At 38.1% G+C, this 22,927-nt stretch overlaps 1 protein-coding gene across 1 annotated transcript; it reads right to left on the reverse strand.

The window, feature by feature from the left end:
* Positions 1-3,177: 3,177 nt before the first annotated feature.
* LOC109818841 (BAG family molecular chaperone regulator 4) lies at positions 3,178-8,432 on the reverse strand. The gene is made up of 4 exons (XM_020384371.3): positions 8,107-8,432; positions 5,801-6,057; positions 5,566-5,712; positions 3,178-3,643 (listed from the first exon to the last, which is right to left on the reverse strand). The coding sequence occupies exons 1-4, from the start codon at positions 8,267-8,269 to the stop codon at positions 3,446-3,448; spliced, it is 765 nt and encodes a 254-aa protein (XP_020239960.1). The 5' UTR covers positions 8,270-8,432; the 3' UTR covers positions 3,178-3,445.
* Positions 8,433-22,927: the final 14,495 nt, after the last annotated feature.

Genomic DNA, 22,927 nt, shown 5'->3' on the forward strand with positions numbered 1-22,927 from the left:
CATGGCTTGTATCTTATCGGCTCGTCATCTGATTTTCTCGTTCTCCTGCTGAATGGCCTCCTCCCTTTCCTTGGGTCGCACATTCTTCTCTCTTAAGTCGTTGATCAATGCCATCATCTCCTCCATAGTAGGGTGTTGTGGGTCGTGGTTTGGTGCGCCACCTCTCGCCATTTTTCGTAGTTTTTGTTCTTCAAGTTTTTTTTTTTTTTGTATTTCTTGGGGTGTAGGGAAAGTTTCACTGTAGCCCCACGGTGGGCGCCAAAATGTTTTGGCCAAGGGGTGGACTAGGGTTTCTTCTTAGGTCAAGCCTTAAAGTTAGAGCATTCAAAGGTGTAATCGACCTTCTTAACTCTAGGGTTTTAGGTTTTATTCCTGGGCCCCGAGAATTTGGGGATTTCATTAACTGTTCTTATTCGGAGGATATTTGGTGATTGAGGTGGGGTCTTGCCCTTGCCATTGGATGGCTCGTATATGGGGAGGTCAGATCGGCCCCCGACCGAGCAATGTAGAGAAGACCAGTCGAGTATTGGCCGAGTATGCTCTTATAGAAGAGCGGAATCGGACTACGACCGACCTGGCTCATCCAAGGAAGCCCACTCGGATTTTAGGCGAATGAACCCCAAAACAAAAAGGGGGGGCATAACTTTAAAGAAGTACAGTTGGCCCCCGACTGGGATGGTACAAATACGATTGTCCAAGTAGTCTAAGGGCAATCTATGAAAGTGTTGGGACATGAACACCATGAACTAGCCACCAAGATTTTGCATCAATTTGACCTCTATCGCTTAAAGATTCAACATCATCAAAGTCTTCTCTTCTATCGAAAAAATTTGCAAACTCCAAATTTACTTATCTCCTTACATCTAAATCAACAAAGTACCTTTTAAAGCATTTGTTCCTTTCAATAGTAAGTTCCACATCTTAATGTTGGAGGAGTCTATGTGAATCTTCACTTAGTCATTCATGACTATAATATCTACAATTTTTTTAAAAAAAATCATAGATTAATATAACCAATTTATAAAAATGCATATAAAAAAATAAAGACCAAATTATACTTTTTATCCCTCCATTTTTATCGACCTGTAATTTTGGTTTCTTTATTTTAAAATAGAGACATTTAGTCCCTCTAATTTTATAAATATAGAATTTCAGTTCTCCTATTAAATTAACATCTACTAATTGTTAAGTTTTAACTTAAGTAATGTAACGTTTAGTAATATGACATTTAGAAATAAAAAAAATTAAAAATATATATATGTAAAAAAGATTTTTATTAATAAAATAAATATCAATCATTCGTAAAATTAGATATAAATGAAGATCTTTTGTATATTATTTTTTATTTTTATCCTTATATATCACATTAGTAAATATCAAATCACTTAAATAATGACATATCATCAAATAATGTCAAAATTTAATGATCAATGAACATCACATTGATGATAGGGCCATAATTCCATATTTTTAAAAAAAAGAGGACTAAATGTCTTTATTTTAAAATAAGACAAATTATAGGCAAATAAAAAATAAAAAGACTAAAAGTGCAATTTAGTAAAAAATAAACTTTGAAAATATAAATATAAATATATATATATATATATATATATATATATATATTTAAGGATATAATATATTAACTTGATTCAAAGAATGAGCAAGAGAATGAAGTGTTCATCCACTTTTTCCTTCCGTTCATGTTGGTACATGACTTTTCTCACTTTTTCAATTATAAAATCCCACATTTCATGCACCAAGTGAAGAGAAGCGCATCCACATCAGTTTTTCTAAGAACCTTATTGATAGGATGGGTGAAAGCTAGTATATACCATTGATCACTGACCATCTCTTGGAGTCCCTTTTTCAATTTTCTAAACCTCCTAAGCATTACTATGGTTGAAGCAAATCTTGCAATATACAGTAAAACAACTTTAATAAATTAATGTGTTGAAATTGTTGAACATCAATAATCTCATCGAATGTCTCATGACAAAGCTTTTAATATAAGATGCATCATCTACTCATCCAAGAGCATTGTTTATAAACTGACAATATAACAGTTGCACGGTGATTAGAAAAAATGAAAAAGAAAGACGTAAAAAAAAGGTTCCATTTTCAGTGATCAGAAATTAGAGAAAATGAAAAAAGAGAAGACTTTATCATGCCACGACGATATAGTAGTTCAACTTACACGATGGATGGAGGTTAAACGACATTACAGTTATTCGGAATAGCAATTTGATTTGCACAGTAGATGGAATCTCAACGACGTTTCGGTTGGTTCCGACCGATTTGGCCGAGTGTCGTCGAAGAAGCAATTCGTCTTTGGTTCTCTTACGTGATGGTTAAATAAAAAGAGAAGAGAAAACAATCGTCTTCTTTATTTCTTTTTTTAAATATTTTTTTAAAATCCTGAATTGGAGCTTGTCAGATTGTTGAACCATGCCCGTGTCGTGTTGGGACGCATCATGGTTGGGTGTTGGGTCGTGCCATTGTTGGAATATCCATCGACTGGGTCGTGTCGGTTTTCTGTGAGCTGTGCCTAACACCGTGTCAGAATTCATTTTCTGTTATGTTTGTTCACACCCTTATAAGGGAATTGTAATTCTCCATGTTGAAATATGAAATGAATTATTCTAGTTTTATCTTTGAGTAGATTGTAGCTTATCTCTAAACAACTCTTATGCCACATCATTGCCACGTCAGCTCTGGTCCACTTTATAAATTACTTAAATTTTAGCAGAATAGCTTCTACAAACAACTCTGCTAAAATTTAAACAACCCATAAAGTAAGCCAGAATTAATTTAGCAGTAATGTGATACAGAAAGTTGCTTTTAAACAACCCCGTTGGAGATGCTCTCAGCGTAACACAATGGGAGAGGCAATCAGAAAGCTAAAGGGCACTGCAACCACTATTTCAACAATCACACTTATCGCAAGCAACTATAACGTAAAACTATCGTCCCACGTTCCCGCGGTTTAAAGGATATCTCAGTGAAAGAAAACTTATTAAATTATTGTAGTGGTGAATGAAAAAGTATATTTTGAGGCAGTGCAGCGCAACCCATGCAGAAAACGAAATAAAAGTTGTTTAAAGATTTAAGTTGAAATGAACGCCACCAATAAAAGCACAAATTATGAACAACTTTACAAACAGAAGACCAAACCAAAAAGATCTGAAGATGCAATAATATTATTCAAGCATACAGTTTGGTTTACATGTTTTCCCTAAAACTAAGTGCACCCGGGAGATTAAACATATGCAGCTTTACCTCTGAGCGGAGAGAATATTTCTTATCACAAGGCAATGGTGTTGCCGTTGCACCAAGACCTCTAAAGCAAACAAAAAAAAATGAATCTTGAACGAAGGATGAAGGGCAAGGGCAACTATGTGGTGTTGTACGTGATTCAAAATATTCCAAAACAATATATGAGCCAGAGCTAATCAAACCGCTCCCAATCTTGAGTTATTTTTGTTGAGGATGACTTATCAGATGGGGAATCCGAGCCTTCCATTCCAGAGTCAAAGGTTTCCCATTGGGTTGTTACTGTGGCAGCATTACCACTGTTGCTAAATGGATTGGAGTTTCTTGCCTTTAGAGAATCCAATTTATCCACAAGGTTCTGCACACGATTCACCTGTTCAATGGTGCAAAAGCTAGTTTAAGTTCACCGCAGGCAATAATCGCAATGTTGATGCAATATATAGATCTACATATTGCATCCAAAATAAATGTGCTTTACAATTTTAAGAAGCAATACATGAAGAGATTGTGTAATTTACTAAAAATAATTACCGAAATAGAGGACGATATTTCCAACATTAAACAAATAAATTTCTTAACTCCAAGCAAAGGAAATGGTTAGAAGTCAGATGATAAAGAAATTAACGCTGACAAATAACATATTTCACATTTCAAATTTCGAGGCACATCACTACCACTCGCAAGCCGTACTCCAATGTGATACTAACATCATCAGTGGGATCTGGGTCAGACCAAAGTTAGGAAGAGGGAAGACTAGCGTGACATCTGTAACGTAAGCAATCACGTACAAACACTTAACTTTGACAAAAAAAAAAAATGAATAAGCTATCAAAGTAATACAACAATCAAGTATTTTTTTATTCTTTATACAAATACTTAACAAATCAAAAGAATTACTATGGAAGCAATCTATATATGAGCTGTTGTGGAGACCAAAACTAAGGAAGTAAGAATCACTCAACAACTGGTTCTCAAACAAACTCAAGATGAGATAATTAATGAAAATGATAGTTGTCTGTAGCCTGTCAGAAAATTTTCATCGTGCAAAATATCTCTGCATAATGTTCGAGAATCTTCTAGAAGAAATTAGTGAGGCCAAAATTTGTGCTGCAAAATTTTAGAAGCAAAAGGGTCAGGACAGGATGGCTGGCTCAAGGACAGCCACCATCTTGCCTGAGGACAACACCTTTTGAAAAAATCTCTCTTTCCAGTTGGACCAGCTCTAATGTCACTTTGCCTAAAATTTCTTTAAATGTCCAGCATTATTGAAAAGAAAACAGAAGAGAAAAGAGAGAAAAAAATGAACAAAAATTGGAACAAATCAAGAGTTATTTGTGCTTTTGTGGAGTATTCTCTTGTACTTGAGTCATGCTTACATTGGCTTATTCACTCATGTATCGAAAGATTTAAGTGAGATTATATTATGCTCTCTTGTAAAACTGCTATGTGGATGTTGTTGTTCGAGCTGCAAAGATATTAATTGGTAGCTTGGAGAGACAAGTATTGAAGACAAGTGCCAGTAATTTTAGCTAGGAGAGGCAAGATGAATCAAAGAATATTTGGGATTGATATTGCAAAATCACAACTGGGATGGGAACTGAACAGACTTCGGACTGGTAGCTGACCCTCACCTTTAAATTTCCATTTCTATTTACTGTTTGTGGTAGCTGTGATTACAATCCACAAGTATTCTGGTTACTGAATTTCTATTGAAAGAAAAAACAATCAGCTATTAGTTACAGTACCAAATACTGCAGCTACAGCTCATCAGAGAATCCATATTCTCTGCCCAACTCAATGAATAATAATCAATGTAGAGAATCCTTACACCATGCATCACCCCAACCATAAAACCTCAGCCACACGAACTCCACCTCTCAGACATTTCATTTAAATAACTATCCTGGCACCTTTCTATTTCTTCTCCCAGTGTAAGCCTTCTGTATTGTATGCCCTTTAGGCTGCTGGGCTAGAACCTGGTACATTTCTTCTTCCTAATCAGTATTTGAACCACCGATTTTATCAAGCCGATTAATGATTTTATTATCCAACTGATCTTTCATCAGCATATTTTTTAATGCAAACTTATCACAAGGCAGACCTTGATGCGCAACGCATCTTGGTGAAAAACACTTCACATAATTCCATGAACTGCTTTATTTAGTAAAATTGAGGGATCTTATCAGACATGACTGACCAATATATGAGATTGCATAAAATAGAGGGGAAATAAAACAACAAAAACAGATAAATAATTTACATTTCATCTTTGCAACTTTATGTCATAAATACTACCTCAGCTTTTCTCTGCAACTTCGCTTCACCTTCAGCCTCAATACCATCCAGTTTCAGCAATTGACTCATAAGCAACTCTGTCAACACAAGAAACTCTTTCTCGGAAGCTTTGTTCCCACCATTGATAGCTACTTCTATGGCAGTCACCTGAAAATAAAAATAATTCATACATTCATTTTCCAATTGATATGTTTCTACAATAAGTATAGTACTTATACTACAAACACATGCTCACCCTATTTGAGAGCTTGTCCACCTCAGCTCTGACACCAGCAATAGCCTCAAAAGCTTTAGACATCTCATTTTGTTTTCTGGTTTCCTCAAGTTTCCTTTCTTTGCTAGCAGTGCCCTCCAAAAGCAATATCTTTGACTTGTCCTTTACACCTTCGAGGTGCAATTGCTCATCATCACCCTTTTCTATCCCTCTGAAGAAAAGTCGCTGCTCTTCAGGCTCTAAACCAGTTCTATTGACAAGCAGTTTCTTAACATCCCCTGTTATTGAAAACCCAAATAAGATAAATACATATATCAATGAAAACAGAATATACTATATTCCTACAGTACTCACTATATGACACTATTAAGACAGGCATCAATTACCTCAAGCATACTCCAGACAAAGAAATGATCAATGACATAATGCAGGGCAATTTTACTTAGATAATAAGTATGAAAACAGTAGGAACGACCCTGTTATGCAAACACATATACAATTGATAGAATATGTTAGACCACAGGGGAAAGGATTGTGATAAGTATGATGTGGGTCCACGCTGCTCACATGGCAGATGGAACAAGGGGGCATACTCAGTTACTAGGAGTGCAATACAAAGGAAGGGGTGGAGAGGAGAGAAACAAGCAACAATGGGGTGTGGGATCGGATTGGATTTATAGCCATAGGTCTCTTAAATGATCTAAGCTATCTTCTATTTTTCATATCGAGATCTTTCATTATCTTTCTATTTGTTATAAGAGTCTATTTATCTAAATCTGACTTGACATGTTTCCTTTCCATATCCTTTTTAAGTTTGTCTCTTAAATGTCCAAGGGTGTTCATCCTTGAATTAATTTAAACTGCATTATTATTTTAACCCTTATTTGCTCACTTAGCCGACAAGCTTACATTAGAGTAGTTTTTTCAATTGGGAATTATTCAATTTTCTGTATTAAAAACACCTGGTTTAATATTTTGTACTAGTATATGCCATTTCTAAATCAACCACCAACTTCCTTTAACTTATTTTAGAGGAAGAAACAATCAATATCATGATGCATGATAAAGCTCTCAAACAAAATGAACAGGTACAGAAGCAAGTCAGGCTTGTTCAGTCAAAGTAGTGTGCTTCAGGTCCCTAAACTTTCAATAAATCCACTCCCCAAGAAGTAATAAGTAAAATCATCAAATTTTCTCGAAAATTCTTCCTTTCCTCCGAATACAACAAGAAAAGTCCAATCTCATTAGATGAAGCAAGTTACATGACCAAATTCTAAAATGACCATAAACATAACACTTTTAGAGTTTTAGTTAGTTTTTGTCTTTTGAACATGTGTTTAATGGGAGCCAACAAGTAAATAAGCATCATGTTGATGGAAGAAAAATAACAAAAACTTTATGCAAATAAAGTTAAGGGACGACTTGAAACAAATGGAAAATTATAAATTTTCCCATAGGCTGCTGACTCTGTTACTGAGAAAATAGAATTACATGCCCGAGTTATATGCTAACCATTTCCAATAATGTCATAAGGAATTAGTTCAATCCACCCTATTTCTAAAAAACCAAAATCACAGCACCAAATCAACGGAAGCAAGTAAACTTTCAGATAGTCAATTTTCACTCATTCTTAAGAAACTATTACAATGCTGTAGAGTATTCCTTGATTGGAACATTCATTTCAGCATAACAATCGCCCCAGTTACTTGCACTTCTCCAGATCTAATATCGTTACAACAACAGAGCTATCATAACTATCAAAATTCCTATGCAGTTAAATAATCTAAATAAATAGACTATAACAAATTTAACTGTGTCATATCACATTTTTCAAGCAAAAGTAGAAAAACAGGTCCAGAAACCACCACATGAGTATATATTTTCTCACTTCCTTTCATTAACTAACACGAAAGAACTCCACTTTTTCATTAACAAGAGCTCATCTTTCCCGTACAAAAGTTCAAGAGCTTGTTAAATAGGATCATAAACATATCCCGCACATTTATCAATTAATGTTCCCTAAACTCCACCAATATCTCTTTAACACGTGTCACTCGAAGATGAAACATTGAAACCCTATTCCAGGAAATTCTAATTTTTCCCTTCACGCGCAAATTTTTTTTTTTTTTTTTGTGTGTGTGAACCTGAAATATCCCTACTACGAGAGCCAAAGAGTAATCTCTCATGTACTCTTCAGGCACAAGCAACGCAAACAACACTCGGCATATTCGAGTCCAATAAAAAATAAAGTTCGCGAATTATGATAATAATAATAATAATATCTATGACTATGAGGTTACCATGGATTGAAAGAGAAGAAACCTAACCGAAAGTTGATTGGGCCGGGCGGTGGAGCTCGTGGTGACAGGTACCGTGCCAAACGTTGATCTTGATCGTGGGCTGCCTGGGCCCAGCAGCAGCAGCAGCGTCGTTCCCGGCGGGCCTCGTCTCCGGAGAGATCTCGGCGGCGGAGTGTGTGGCGTGATGCATCGAAAGTGGACTGAGCTTGACCGGAAGCGGAGGTGGTTGAGGTTAAGAAGACACGAGTTCTAACGCTGGCCTTATAGACGTTGGTTTGTCCATGTCATCCACTTTTCCGTCTTTTTAAGGAATCATTACAACGTTAGCAACATCATTTGGATGCAGGGTGAAGCTCTAGCGGCTTCGGTTAGGTTATTAGCTTTTATTTTTCCTTATAATTTTTATGAATCTTATTGTTTAATTTTTATAATTAAAAATATTTTATTTTTTAAGTACATATGAAATATTTAATATCTTAGTGAATAATCAACTTTAATTAGAAAATCTAGTTGATCACCTTCAGTAAAAACATTTTCTCTCAAATACATTTTTAAACTAAAAAAAATGTTTCATTTTAGTGTCTATACATGTCATTCTTGTTTTCTTTTAATCTTTGTTATAAAAAACTAAAATGTAAAGTTTATAAAACTAGCATAGCTAAAAAGAAACAAAAATAACATATATAAAAATAAAATAAAATATTTTGAACTATGGACATTAAAAAGTAAAATTTGTGGAATTATAAGAATTAAACAAATTAAACTTTTTTTTAATACAATTACAATCAGGTTATGTAACACTGTAACTCTTTTATGTTTTTATGTGTTATATATTATTATATGATTTACTTTGATATTTCTTAAAATAGGTTAGTGATGAGAGAACTTTATAATTAAGTTGCGATATTATAAAAGAAGATATAGTGGAGTTAGAATAGAAGAGGATTAGATTAGAATAAAAAAGAAAATTTATATGTTCATTTCTTAAGATTCTAAAAAGATAAATTAAAAGGATTCTAATCGATGAAAAGACCTTTTTTTCTCTTGATCATTTCATAAATCTATGATATTTCTCCAAGTCCTAGGTCTAAACCCTGTGTAGTTAGAGAAAGATTATCATTAAGAAGTTGAGTGAAGCTAATATTTCAACTTTAGGTCATTTTTCACTTTCTTTTCTAACTTTTAGTAAGATATTTTGAGGTAAAGAAAGCTTGATTCATTATAACTTTATTCTCAAAGTTGTATGTGTAGTAAAGATGTGAATTTGAGGTGTTTTTGTTGAAGATTTGGTTGATTTCTCCTTCTTAAGGGGTTAAGTTTTTGGGTTTTGTCCTTGGAGGGTTAAATCTTGATTTATTGTGGTTATATGTAGTAATTTTCTAAGGATTAGACATTTGCGATTTGTGTTTAAAGTTGTGAGCTGAAAAGAGAGTGGTGGGTGCCACTGAAAATTTTTTACATGAGTCAGTTTTCTAGCTCTCTCGCTTAACAACCCATTTTTTCTCAATAAAATCTCATGGGATAAAAGGACTAAGGTTAAAGTTCTTTTAAACCATAAATTTTGGCTTAGTAAAACACCTTTCCTTACCAAAAGTGAAATGTTATAAAGATCACAAATTTTGATTTAATGAATCACTTTTTTTTTACCAAGCAATTGATCGATTTTGAGACCTTCACTTTTCGTTTAGCAAAATATTTGGCTAAGCAAGATTTAGCCTCTATGGATATATGTATTAGCCAAACAAAATTTAGCCTCTATGGGTATATGTATTTTTAATACTCAATGAGTGAGTTTTTGCTTTGGTGATAAAAGGCTTTTAATTTGTTCAACGAAGAGTTTTTGCTCAACAAAATTTTTGCTTATATGGAAAATGGGGTTGAGGTTTGCTTAGCCAAGCATTTTGACTTAGCAAATTTTGGCTTATACTCCAAGGCCTTTGGTAATTTGCTTAGCAAATAATGTATGTTGGACAAATTTTTTCCTCTATGAGTAGAATTTGCTCCACAAGAGTAAGTTGGACAAATTTTTTCCTCTATGAGTGTCTAAGTTGTAACTTAGTTGATGGAACGATGAAAGTATAGTGAGTATTCTTATTTCTTATAGATGTAGTATTCTTGCATTGGAGATGAAAAATCCAACTCATTGCCCACTCGTACCATAGACTTTTCATACCGACGTACTAACAAGTCTTTATTGCCTTATGATCTACCACACAAGCTATGACCAATTTAAGTCGTCTACAAGTAGAATAGTCTATGTACTTTTAAACTCATTTGATTATTACCCACTAGAACCTTGAGAACATGATCCATTCTCATACAAGGAGTATTAATAGAGATTTGTTAAAGCACCATCCCCTATTAATAATACACCTTCAATATTTTTTTTTTCAAAATACCCTCAAAATTTTATATTTATTTTCTAATTTTTTTGACTTCAGAGCCTTCTTGATGTAATCATGCCCAGACTAAAAAGATCAAGAGGTGATACATTAAAAGAACCAAGAGGAATGGGTTAAATTTGAGGACCTTTCATATCCTTTATACATAATAATTCTTGTATAGGTTCATTTTACCTTTGTATTTGTGAGACACTTTCTTTCTTTTGATATATGACATTTTTTTAAGAATTTAAGGTAGGCTACTTATAAACTTTTGCTCCATTTGACATTGTATTATGGGTCATTCATTTTTGTATTTTCAATAGTAAAAGCAGGGTGACAATTAGTAAAGTGTGTAAGTACAACTAGTAATTAAGTGAGAATTGGGCTTAGGCCAAATTTTACATATTGGGCTTGTTTTGCTCCATATTTTCCAAGATATTGATTTAGCTAGGTCTCACCGCCATTTGGTGAACCTAACTAATAAACCAATTCCAAATTTTTGGATTGGATTAAATATGGAATTTGGAGCCTTGGCCGCTAGCCTAATTTCATGGCCGAATTCACTAGCTTTCCTTGCACACTTGGGAAGCTTGTGCTACAAGCTTCTAACTTAGTTTGCTTCCTAAGCTACTAAGTTAAAAGCTTGTTTTACAAGCCTCCCAAACCATAGTGGACGGTCAAGTTAAGCCAACCATGATTCCCTTGAACCATGGTTAGTTTAGCTTGCTCCACAAGTTTCCCTACTCTATATAAACCTTTCTCCTACCATTGTACTCACTTTTGAACATTTATGAGATTGAATTTTTAGAAATTCCTCTCTCCCTCAAAGGTCCAAATCCGAGAAAAACATCTTCTCCTTAAACTTTTTCACAAAGAAATCCTTCCTTTATACCTTGGTACTTCTATGGTTGCTTCTCTAAGCTTTTGAAACGTGAAACCTTGTTTCAAATTCACATCTCAACTTCAAGAAAAGATTGGACACTTGAAAATGGCGCCTAGAGGAAAACATCAACCACTCCTCAAAGTGATTTCCATCACTTCTCCTTTACCTTCCAATGTATGTTCAACTATTTTTTCCAAGCATTCACTATCTCCCATGTTACATGCACCCATTTAATATTTAAAAAGTACACGTACCTGAACATACTTTCAAAAATTATATTATATCTAGTATTTAAGAAAATATTTTCTGTAATATTAAATTTAGTGTTCCAAAAATATTTTTTTCATAATTAATTCTATAAAATATTTTTCAAAACACCAAAATTTATTATTTCCAAGAATAAATCTAAAAGTGTATTTTTTTTTTTATTTTTAGATTTTCAAAAAATATCTTCTAAAATAATAAATTTAATATTTTAAAAAGTAATTTTTACAATTATGTAATAGAAACATTTCTAAAAAGTATTTTCAAAATAAATTTATATTCTAAAAATTAATTTCGAAAATATGAAGAAAAAAAAACATTCTAAAAATATTTTCTAAAAAAAATCTACAATTCACAAAACAAAATACCTTATAATTTTGAAATCTACCTAACCCCCAAACCCCAAAATTTGAAATTTGAAAAGCATGGCAAATTACCTAAGGTGTTTAATTCATAATAAATAAATTATTGAAAAATATTCACCGATTAATGAGGGTTGAGAACTTGAGATAATATATATACAAAATATTAAATTTGAATATTGGTGTCTTTATAATAATTTCCATAAATAAAAAAATTGTAATAAAAAGAAGAGAATAATTAAAGTTTAAAACATGATAGAATTGATATTAAAAAAAAATTTAAAAAACACAAGAATGAGATAACAAACTCAAACCAAACAAAGGTAAAAAAACAAAGGTTAAATACTTATTTTCGTCCCTTATAATATTTTTTTGTTTCAATTTAGTCCCACTTTAATTTTTTGTTTCAATTTAGTCCCCAATAATTAAAATCATTACAATTTGGGACTTCCGTCCAAATGATTTAAACGGGGTTAATTGTTGGCCACGTGGATGCCACGTGAATGTGTACGTGGACGCCAAATTGTATGAATACACTTGAAACCAGAACGACCCGTTCTGGATGCACTCTTGATGTGTTAATTTTGCAACCGGAATGGGCCATTCCAAATGCAAATTTAACACAACATGAGTGCAGAAGAACGGGCCGTTCTAAAACCAGAACTGGCCGTTCTGATTCTAAAACGAGCCGTTATGCTGCTAGAACGGGTCGTTCTGCTTCTAGAACAGGCCGTTCTGAATTCAAAACGGCCCGTTCCAGAACGCCAAATTCATGTTTTTAATTGTATTTTTTTTATTATATCTATATTAATAAAAATATAATAAATAAAAAATACAATAAATTAATATTCATTTATGAATAAAATTAAAAAAAAATCAAATAAGATAAGATCTTCTAAAATCCTTCTTTGATTTGAACTTATCCAGTTCAAAATCTTGACTAAAATGTCGCAATGTGATTCAAAAATTGAAAATAAAAATTCATAATATATCATAAATTCAAAGACAGAAACATGGTTCAGAAACTGAAAACAAAAATTCAGAACATAACATATACTAAAAAAGTTTAAAGAAATTATTGAGAAAGGAAATCATCTGGATAACGCTGAAGGAAAATCCTAAATCACAAAAATTCAAGTTGTACCTCCTCAAGAACAGGTTGTTATTGTTGGAGTACATCGTCAATGACTTCAAGGGGAAACACCATTTCATTTCATCCCTGACTATATAGAGTCAATTTAGTAGTAAGTGGTTCACTCCAGTTTGACTAACAATGAAATAAAACTTGTTACCATTGTCCTTAGTGATACACTGCATCGTTCTTAATGATAGACTGTATAGCCCAAATGTTTTGCAATTGAAATTATCAATCCCCATTAATAATATTACAAAATCTAGTGTTTGAAATGCTTTGTACTTAAGTAAATATTCGCCCTTGATAATTTTTATTTTCGATAACTTGGATTTTATTGAATTTTTTTTATTGGATTAGCAAAAATAAAATAAAAAAAAATAAAAATTAAAGATTAAATTATGGAACCAGAACGGCCCGTTTTGAAACTGTGAGACCCTACCCCTTTCTCCCATTTCACCCTCACCCCCTCCTACTCATTTTTCTCTCTAAACTCTCACTTGAATATTTCACTCTCTTCTTCCCTTTGCTTTCCTTGGTCCCAATTCTCTGGATTCGTGGGTGTGTAGGGGCTGATTCTCGTGATTGAAAGCTAGCTGGAAAGCTGGAAATCTATTCTCTTCTCCGTTGATCTCTTTCAAGCTTCTCCTCTTTCGTTTCTTCTTCCCGGAGCTCGGATTCTTCTACCGAGGTAAGGGAAGCTAGTCCTTTGTTTTGTTTGGCTGAAAACGAGTTCTAAGAACTCTTGGGTGGTATGATATTTGCTACATTTGAGCTGAGAACTGCTGAAATTGATGATTTGGGGCTTTTCGGGGTCTTTGGGGAAATTTTGGGAAATTCTTGATTTGTTTTTGCATGTTGAAAATAAGGCGTTTTTATTGATATTTGATGAGAATGGGAACTTTTGGCTGGATTGCATGTGGATTTGCTGTTAAGTTTTGCAGGATTTGGACAAATTTCGAACTTAGGGAGAGTTGCTGCTGAGTTCGCGCCGGGCGCGTGACCACCAGGAGACTCTGTTTAGGCAAGCCTGTCGGGTGCAAAGCTGTTTGCGCCGGGCGAGCTTGCAAATGGGAGTCTCTAGTTGGCTTGAGCTGCGCCGGGCGCGATATCAATGATGACATGTTTTGGGTACTCTGGTGCCGTGCTAGGCGCGCGTTTGGACTCGCTGGGCGCGAAGGCTCCTTGGGAGTCTCTGCCAAGAGGCGCTGGGCGCAATGAGAATTGCGCCAGGCGCGAGACCTTAGTAGGTCTCTGCCTTCCCCATGCTGGGCGCGGGTTAGGCCACGTTGAGCGCACGAGACTCCTTAGAGTCTCTGCCTGGTAGGCGCTGGGCGCAATTGGAATTGCGCTAGGCGCGTGAGAGCCTTGAACTCTCGGGTTGAGTCTCGCCGGGCGCGAGTACTCTTGCGCTGGGCGCGCTGGCCCCTGGTACTCTCGGGTTGAGTCGCGCTGGGCGCGACCTCGAGTGCGCTGGGCGCGCAAGGTGATATTGACATATATGTTGTTGGCTGTTAAATTGGGCTGAGATTGTTAATCAATGTTATTATATGCTGAACTAAGTTGTATTTGATGAATACGCCATGCTGACTAGGTGATAAAGCTAAGATAATAATGTTTAGCTGTATTAGAGGTATATTGTTGAGTTGAAATTGATGAGTTAAAAATGTAAAATTTTATAGTGTAGTGGAACTATAGAATGTTGGGCTGAATTGTGAAAAAAAAATAAGTGTGTTGAAGTGTTGTGTTGTGTTGTGTTGTGCTGCTGTGCTGTGTTGTGCTGTGCTGAGTTGAGTGATATTATAGCCACCAAGTCGGTGTTGTTATTAGCCACATATGTGGTGCTGTTATAGCTGCTAAGTCGGTGTTGTTGTTGCCGCTTTGCGGTGCTGTTATAGCCACTTGAGTGGTGTTGTGATTGCTGCTAAGCAGTGCTGATATTACCGTATTGCGGTGCTGATATTGTTGAGTGATATAAGCGGTACATGTGTGCTGATAACTGTAGCTGTTGTTTATTATATTGCCATATAATTGTATGTTGATTTTTAATTACACTAGCTTACCCTTTTGTTGTTTCCATGATGTTTGGACTGCAATGATCATACTATGTATGGGAGCAGAGTAGGGATAGGTGGGTGTCTAGTGGTGAGTCTTCAGCAGACCGGCGGAGCTAATTTTCCTTTGTGGATGTTTTGTTGTTGAGCTACTTGGGATAGTAGCATTTGATTGTAATTTTGTACACTTTAACTCTGTTCAGATTGGATCATGTATATGTATATTCTGGACTCTATATGTATACAGTTGTTCTTTTCTGTGCGATGTTTCTAGTGTGCTGTGCCGTGTGTAGTGACCATCCGGGTCGTTACACTTTAGTGGTATCAGAGCAATTCGAGTCAGTGGATACTCTTTGGGTGTGGTCCCTTTAGGCTTTTGTTGTGTTAGCTCTGTGCTGTGCTGTCTTGCTGTGATGTTTGCTGTGCTGAATTTGCTGTGATGATTTGTTGTGCTGTTGATTGTTGTTTGGTTTAGTTATTATCTACTAAAGATGCTGTTACTTTTGTAGATGATGACTAGGACCAACGAGAAGATAGCCCGTGCCATAGAGATGATGGTTATGGCTATGCAGCAGCAAAATGCCTATTTTGCTAGGATGGAGGCTGAGAGAGCTGCAGCTGGTGCAGCAAGACCTACAGTGTCACAGGAGAGTCGGGACCTTGCTGAGTTTCGAAAATGCCATCCCCCACAATTCACGGGAGATGCGGATCCAGAGGCTGCTGACCGTTGGATATGTGAGTTGGAGAAGATCTTTGTTGTTTTGGGATGTTCTCCAGAGAAAAGCCTGGCATATGTTGTGTATATGCTGGTGGGAGAGGCTGAACATTGGTGGAGAGGCACCTATCAGATGCTTGCTGCTAGAGGAGTTACAGTTGACTGGGAGTGCTTCCGGACAGTGTTCATGGAGAAGTACTTTCTGGAAAGTGTGAGGCATGCCAAGAAGGCAGAGTTTATGCGACTGCATCAGGGAGGAATGACAGTTTCTGAGTATGCGATGAAATTCGAGCACCTGGCTCGTTTTTATTCGCAAGGTATAGCTGAGGCCTAGAAATGCAGGAAATTTGCTGATGGGTTGAAATATGAGCTGAAGAGGGTGGTGGTGCCTATGGCCATCACTGAGTTTCCGGCCTTAGTGGAGAAGGCGAAAGTGGTGGAGCGGTTGGAGGGTGGTAACCGTGCTGTGAGGACTGCTGGGGGGCCATCTAGGTCCAAGAAGGGTGAGAGTCAGAGGAAGCCGTATGATAGGCCCCAACCACAGCAAGGGCGTTCTGTTATTAGGCAATCTTCCAGTGCTGCTAGTGGAGGTAGACAGAGTGGAGGTGTCACTCTAAGATGCTACAAGTGTGCTGTTGTCAGGGACTGTCCACACACGGAGAGCCGTTGTTTCAGATGTCATCAGATGGGTCACGAGTCGGCCAACTGTCCTGCTAGGAACAGACCAGAGAGGAGCACTCAGAGGAGTGATGTGCAAAGGGTTGATACTCAAAGGAGTAGTGCACAGAGAGCTGATACATAGAGGGTGACAGACCCACTACTACTGGTAGAGTATTTGCCTTGACGGGTGGTGAGGCTTCGACTTCTTCTGAGCTTGTGAAGGGGAAGGGCAAAGCTGCTGGTAAGGATGTGATGATTCTTTTTGACTCTGGTGCTACGCATTCATTTATATCTTATGCATGTGCTGCTATGTTGAGTGTACTTTGTGTGTGATTTGGGGTTGAGATTGCTTGTGTCGACGCCCGCTTCTGCTTCGGTAGTTGCTTCTGAGTTATGTGTTGGTTGTCCGATTGTGGTGAATGAGAAGGAATATAAGGTAAACTTGATTTGTTTTCCTTTGGTAGATATTGACATAATCTTAGGGATGAATTGGTTGTCTGCCAATCGCATCCTTATAGATTGTGCCAATAGGAGGCTGATTTTTCCCTAGATGGAGGATGAGTTGATTTCAGCTGGTCAAGCTGAATCATTGTTGAGAGATGGAGCAAAGTGTTGTCTTCTGCTTGCTGCGTTGTGTTGAGACCGAGAGGGTCATTGCTGAAATTGATGTGGTGCGGGATTTTGCTGAGGTGTTCCCGATGAGGTGCCTGGGTTGCCTCCTGTTAAGGAGATGGAGTTTAGCATTGACTTGGTTCCAGGTGCGGGACCAGTGTTTGTGCCTCCCTATAGGATGGCTCCTGCTGAGCTGGTTGAGCTGAAGGGTCAGTTGGAAGACCTGTTGGAAAAACAGTTGGTGCGGCCGAGTGTTTCGCCGTGGGGTGCTCCAGTGTTATTGGTAAGGAAGAAGGATGGAGGTAGTCGACTGTGTGTTGATTACCGACATCTGAACAAGTTGACCATTAAGAACAAATATCCACTTCCCCAGATAGATGACTTAATGGATCAACTGAGGGGAGCATCGGTGTTTTCCAAGATTGACTTAAGGTCAGGCTATCACCAGATTAGGGTGAAGAAGGGTGACATACCGAAGACTGCTTTCAGGACTAGGTATGGTCACTATGAATATGTTGTGATGTCGTCGGTGTGACCAACGCCCCCGCAGTGTTCATGGACTACATGAACAGGATCTTCCGGCCGTTCTTGGATAAGTTTGTTGTGGTTTTCATTGATGACATCTTGATTTATTCAAGGACCCGGGAAGAGCACGGTGAACACTTGAGGACAGTGCTGGAGATTTTAAAGGCGAAGCAGCTATATGCTAAGCTTTCAAAATGCGAGTTCTGGTTGGATGAGGTAAAGTTCTTGGGACATGTGATCTCAGCTGAGGGGATTGTTGTTGATCCGGCTAAGGTGGAGTCGGTGTTGTAGTGGGAACGTCCAAGGGCTGTCACGGATATTAGGAGTTTTATGGGTTTAGCGGGTTACTATCGAAGGTTCATTGAAGGATTCTCTAAGATAATAGCGCCTCTAACCCAGCTGACACGGAAGGAGCAGCCGTTCATCTGGACAGACGCCTGTGAGCGGAGTTTTGAGGAGTTAAAGCGGAGATTGACCACTTCTCCTGTGCTGGTGTTGCCGGATTCTGGTGAGTCTTTTGATGTGTACTGTGATGCTTCTCATCAGGGTCTGGGGTGTGTGCTGATGCAAAACAGGAGAGTGGTGGCATATGCTTTAAGGCAACTGAAGAATCATGAAAGGAATTATCCTACTCATGACCTGGAGTTAGCCGCTGTGGTGTTTGCCTTGAAGATATGGAGGCATTACTTGTATGGTGCTCGGTTCAGCGTCTTCAGTGATCACAAGAGTCTGAAGTACTTGTTTGATCAGAAGGAGCTGAACATGAGGCAGAGGCGGTGGATGGAGTTTCTGAAGGATTACAATTTTCAGTTGAAGTATCATCCGGGCAAGGCCAATGTGGTGGCAGATGCGCTGAGTAGGAAATCCATCCACATATCGAGTATGATGATGAAGGAGCTGGAACTGGTTGAGGAGTTCAGAGATTTGAATCTCTGTGTGGAGTTAGCTCAGGATCACATTAGCTGTGAGATGATTACCATAACTAAGGAGTTCTTGAGGCAGGTTGGACTTAAGCAGTTGCAAGACGCCGAGCTGGTGAAGCTTCTTGGTTTGCTGGGTACCGAGAAGGCTATTGGCTTTGAGCTGGGAGAAAATGGAATCTTGAGGTTTAAGGGCAGAATTTGCCTACCTCAGAATGCTGAGCTGAAGAGAGCTGTGTTGGAGGAAGGTCACAAGAGCAGACTTAGCATACATTCGGGTATGACTAAGATGTACCAAGACCTCAAGAAGACTTTCTGGTGGTTTGGTATGAAGAGGGAGATAGCTGAGTATGTGGCGACTTGTCTGACCTGTTAGAAGGCAAAGGTTGAACATCAGAAGCCGAGTGGGTTGATGCAACAGATTGAGATTCCCGAGTGGAAATGGGATAGCATTACTATGGATTTTATTGTGGGGTTGCCTAGGTCAGCTAGGAATAGTGATACTATCTGGGTGATTGTTGACCGGTTGACCAAATGTGCGCATTTCTTGCCTGTCAACATCAAGTGGTCCTTGGAGAAGCTGACACAGTTGTATGTGAAGGAGATAGTACGGTTGCACGGAGTGCCTTCTAGTATTATTTTTGACCGAGATCCGAGGTTCACTTCCAGATTTTGGCAGAGTCTACATCAGGCCCTAGGCACGAAGCTGAAGCTAAGTTCTGCTTATCATCCACAGACGAATGGTTAGTCAGAGAGGACAATCCAGTCCTTGGAGGATCTGTTGAGGGCCTGTGTGTTAAACCACTTGGGTAGCTGGGAGGAGGTCCTACCGCTGGTGGAGTTCACTTATAACAACAGCTTTCATGCTAGTATTGGGATGGCGCCATATGAAGCCTTGTATGGCAGAAGATGTAGGACTCCTCTGTGCTGGTATCAGGATGGTGAGTCAGTGGTTGTGGGACCGGAGCTGATCCTACAGACTACTGAGAAGGTGAAGATGATTCAAGAGAAGATGAAGACTGTCAGAGTAGGCAAAAATCTTATGCTGACAGGAGGCGTAAGCCTTTGGAGTTTGTCGAAGGGGAGCATGTGTTCCTGAAGGTGACTCCGACCTCTAGTGTGGGAAGAGCGTTAAGGGCAAGAAAGCTGACACCAAGGTTTGTGGATCCCTATCAGATCATACAGCGTGTAGGTCCGGTTGCTTATCGGTTGGCTTTGCCACCGTCTCTTTCAAACCTACACGATGTATTTCATGTGTCTCAGCTAAGGAAGTATATTCATGACCCTAGTCATGTGGTGGAACTGGACGATGTACAAGTGAAGGAGAACCTGACATATGAGAAGTTGCTAGTGGCTGTAGTGGATCATAAGCTAAAGGAGCCGAGGGGCAAGTCCGTTGCTCTGGTGAAAGTCCTGTGGGATGCGGCTACCAGTGAGGCTACTTGGGAGGTGGAGCAGCAGTACAGGGAGCGGTATCCGTTTCTTTTCCCAAGTAAGTCTGTTTTCGGGGATGAAAACTCCTGTTGTTGGGGAGGTTGTGAGACCCTACCCCTTTTTCCCATTTCACCCTCACCCTCTCCTACTCATTTTTCTCTCTAAACTCTCACTTGAATATTTCACTCTCTTCTTCCCTTTGCTTTCCTTGGTCCCAATTCTCTGGATTCGTGGGTGTGTAGGGGCTGATTCTCGTGATTGAAAGCTAGCTGGAAAGCTGGAAATCTTTTCTCCCGTTGATCTCTTTCAAGCTTTTTCTCTTCCGTTTCTTCTTCCCGGAGCTCGGATTCTTCTACCGAGGTAAGGGAAGCTAGTCCTTTGTTTTGTTTGGCTGAAAACGAGTTCTAAGAACTCTTGGGTGGTATGATATTTGCTACATTTGAGCTGAGAACTGCTGAAATTGATGATTTGGGGCTTTTCGGGTTTTCAGGGTCTTTGGGGAAATTTTGGGAAATTCTTGATTTGTGTTTGCATGTTGAAAATGAGGCGTTTTTATTGATATTTGATGAGAATGGGAACTTTTGGCTGGATTGCATGTGGATTTGCTGTTAAGTTTTGCAGGATTTGGACAAATTTCGAACTTGGGGAGAGTTGCTGCTGAGTTCGCGCTGGGCGCTGTTCCTCGCGCCGAGCGCGTGACCACCAGGGGACTCTGTTTAGGCAAGCCCGCCGGGCGCAAAGCTGTTTACGTCGGGCGAGCTTGCAAATGGGAGTCTCTGGTTGGTCCACGCCGGGCGTGACTTGAGCTGCGCCGGGCGCGATATCAATGGTGACATGTTTTGGGTACTCTGGTGCCGCGCTAGGTGCGCGTTTGGACTCGCTAGGCGCGGAGGCTCCTTGGGAGTCTCTGCCAAGAGGCGCTAGGCGCAATGAGAATTGCGCCAGGCGCGAGACCTTGGTAGGTCTCTACCTTCCCCATGCAGGGTGCAAGTTAGGCCACGCTAAGCGCACGAGACTCCTTAAAGTCTTTGCCTGGTAAGCGCTGGGCGCAATTGGAATTGCGCCAGGCGCGTGAGAGCCTTGGACTCTCGGGTTGAGTCTCGTCGGGCGCGAGTACTCTTGCGCTGGGCGCGCTGGCCCCTGGTACTCTCTGGTTGAGCCGCGCTGGGTGCGACCTCGAGTGCGCTAGGCGCGCAAGGAGATATTGACATATATGCTGTTGGCTGTTGAATTGGGCTGAGATTGTTAATCAATGTTATTATATGCTGAACTAAGTTTTATTTGATGAATACGCCATGGTGACTAGGTGATAAAGCTGAGATAATAATGTTTAGCTGTATTAGAGGTATATTGTTAAGTGAAATCGATGAGTTAAAAATGTAAAATTTTATAGTGTAGTGAAACTATAGAATGTTGGACTGAATTGTGAAAAAAAAATAAGTGTGTTGAAGTGCTGTGCTGTGCTGAGTTGAGTGATATTATAGCCGCCAAGTCGGTGCTGTTATTAGCCACATATGTGGTGCTATTATAGCCGCTAAGTCGGTGTTGTTGTTGCCGCTTTACAGTGCTGTTATAGCCACTTGAGTGGTGCTGTGATTGCTGCTAAGCAGTGCTAATATTGCCGTATTGCGGTGCTAATATTGTTGAGTGGTATAAGCGGTACAGGTGTGCTGATAACTGTAGCTGTTGTTTATTATATTGTCATATAATTGTATGTTGATTTTTAATTACACTAGCTTACTCTTTTGTACTCTTTTGTTGTTTTCATGATGTTTGGACTGCAATGATCATACTATGTATGAGAGGAGAGCATGGATAGGTGGGTGTCTAGTGGTGAGTCTTCAGCGGACCGGCGAAACTGATTTTCCTTTGTGACTGTTTTGTTGTTGAGCTACTTGGGATAGTAGCATTTGATTGTAATTTTGTACACTTTAACTCTGTTCAGATTAGATCATGTATATGTATATTCTAGACTCTATATGTATACAATTGTTCTTTTTCTGTGCGGTGTTTCTAGTATGTAGTGCCGTGTGTAGTGACCAACCGGGTCGTTACAGAAACCAGAACGGTCCGTTCCAGGTACAAAATTTACACACCAATAATGTAACCAGAATAGGCTGTTCTGATTTCAGAACGGGCCATTCTGGTTCCAGGTGTATTCCAGTGTTTTGGAATCAACTTACGTGACATCTATGTGACATCCACCTAGTATCCAGGTGACCATCAGTTAATTCTGTTTAAATCATTTAGACGGAAATCCTAAATTGCAATGATTTAATTTATTAAGAACCAAATTGAGACCTAAAATTAAAGTGAGACTAAATTAAAATAAAAAATATTGTAAGGGACCAAACGAGATATCTAACCAAAGTGATTATGACGTCAGCGAATTCAATGACTGTTTAGGCCCTAGTTTAAATTACTACTTTAATTAATTAAATAAAGCTTGTTTTCCCTCACGAACTCTGGCTTTTTTTTAATGATAAGCTTACGCATTATTTTAAGGCCTACAATAAAAAAAAATCTATTATTAATGAAACTTGACTTTTATTGGTTAACCATCATTTTTGAGAAAAATACCTATATTTTAATTAAAATCACATCTTACGAAACATAAATTAGTTGTTTATCAGTTTTGAATTAAACATTATTATTTTTTCACTATATATATATATATATATATATATATATTAAAGTTGGACCCGATAAATATATAGTAGTTGTTAATTATCAACTTTGATAAAATTAGTTATCAATTTTGGAACGTAGGTCCTAAAAAAAATTGGATACAATATGTTTTAAAAGAGTTAAAAAAAAAACTAAATTCCGTAGTAAATATTTCAAACACCATGGAGATTAATAATAATGTAGGAAACTTGGAATAAAATACATGGAGAATAATA

Source organism: Cajanus cajan, chromosome 3 (genome assembly GCF_000230855.2).
Source record: "Cajanus cajan strain Asha chromosome 3, NIPB_CcT2T_4, whole genome shotgun sequence".
NCBI lineage: Eukaryota > Viridiplantae > Streptophyta > Magnoliopsida > Fabales > Fabaceae > Cajanus > Cajanus cajan.

What these genes read in the sequence shown, in the direction of transcription:
- LOC109818841 (XM_020384371.3), bottom strand. Translation starts at nt 8,269, where the DNA reads ATGCATCACGCCACACACTCCGCCGCCGAGATCTCTCCGGAGACGAGG. An exon ending in TGGACAAGCTCTCAAATAGG is followed by an intron (nt 5,713 to 5,800) that starts GTGAGCATGTGT and finishes TTTTATTTTCAG; the next exon opens with GTGACTGCCATAGAAGTAGC. An exon ending in AGTTGCAGAGAAAAGCTGAG is followed by an intron (nt 3,644 to 5,565) that starts GTAGTATTTATG and finishes ACCATTGAACAG; the next exon opens with GTGAATCGTGTGCAGAACCT.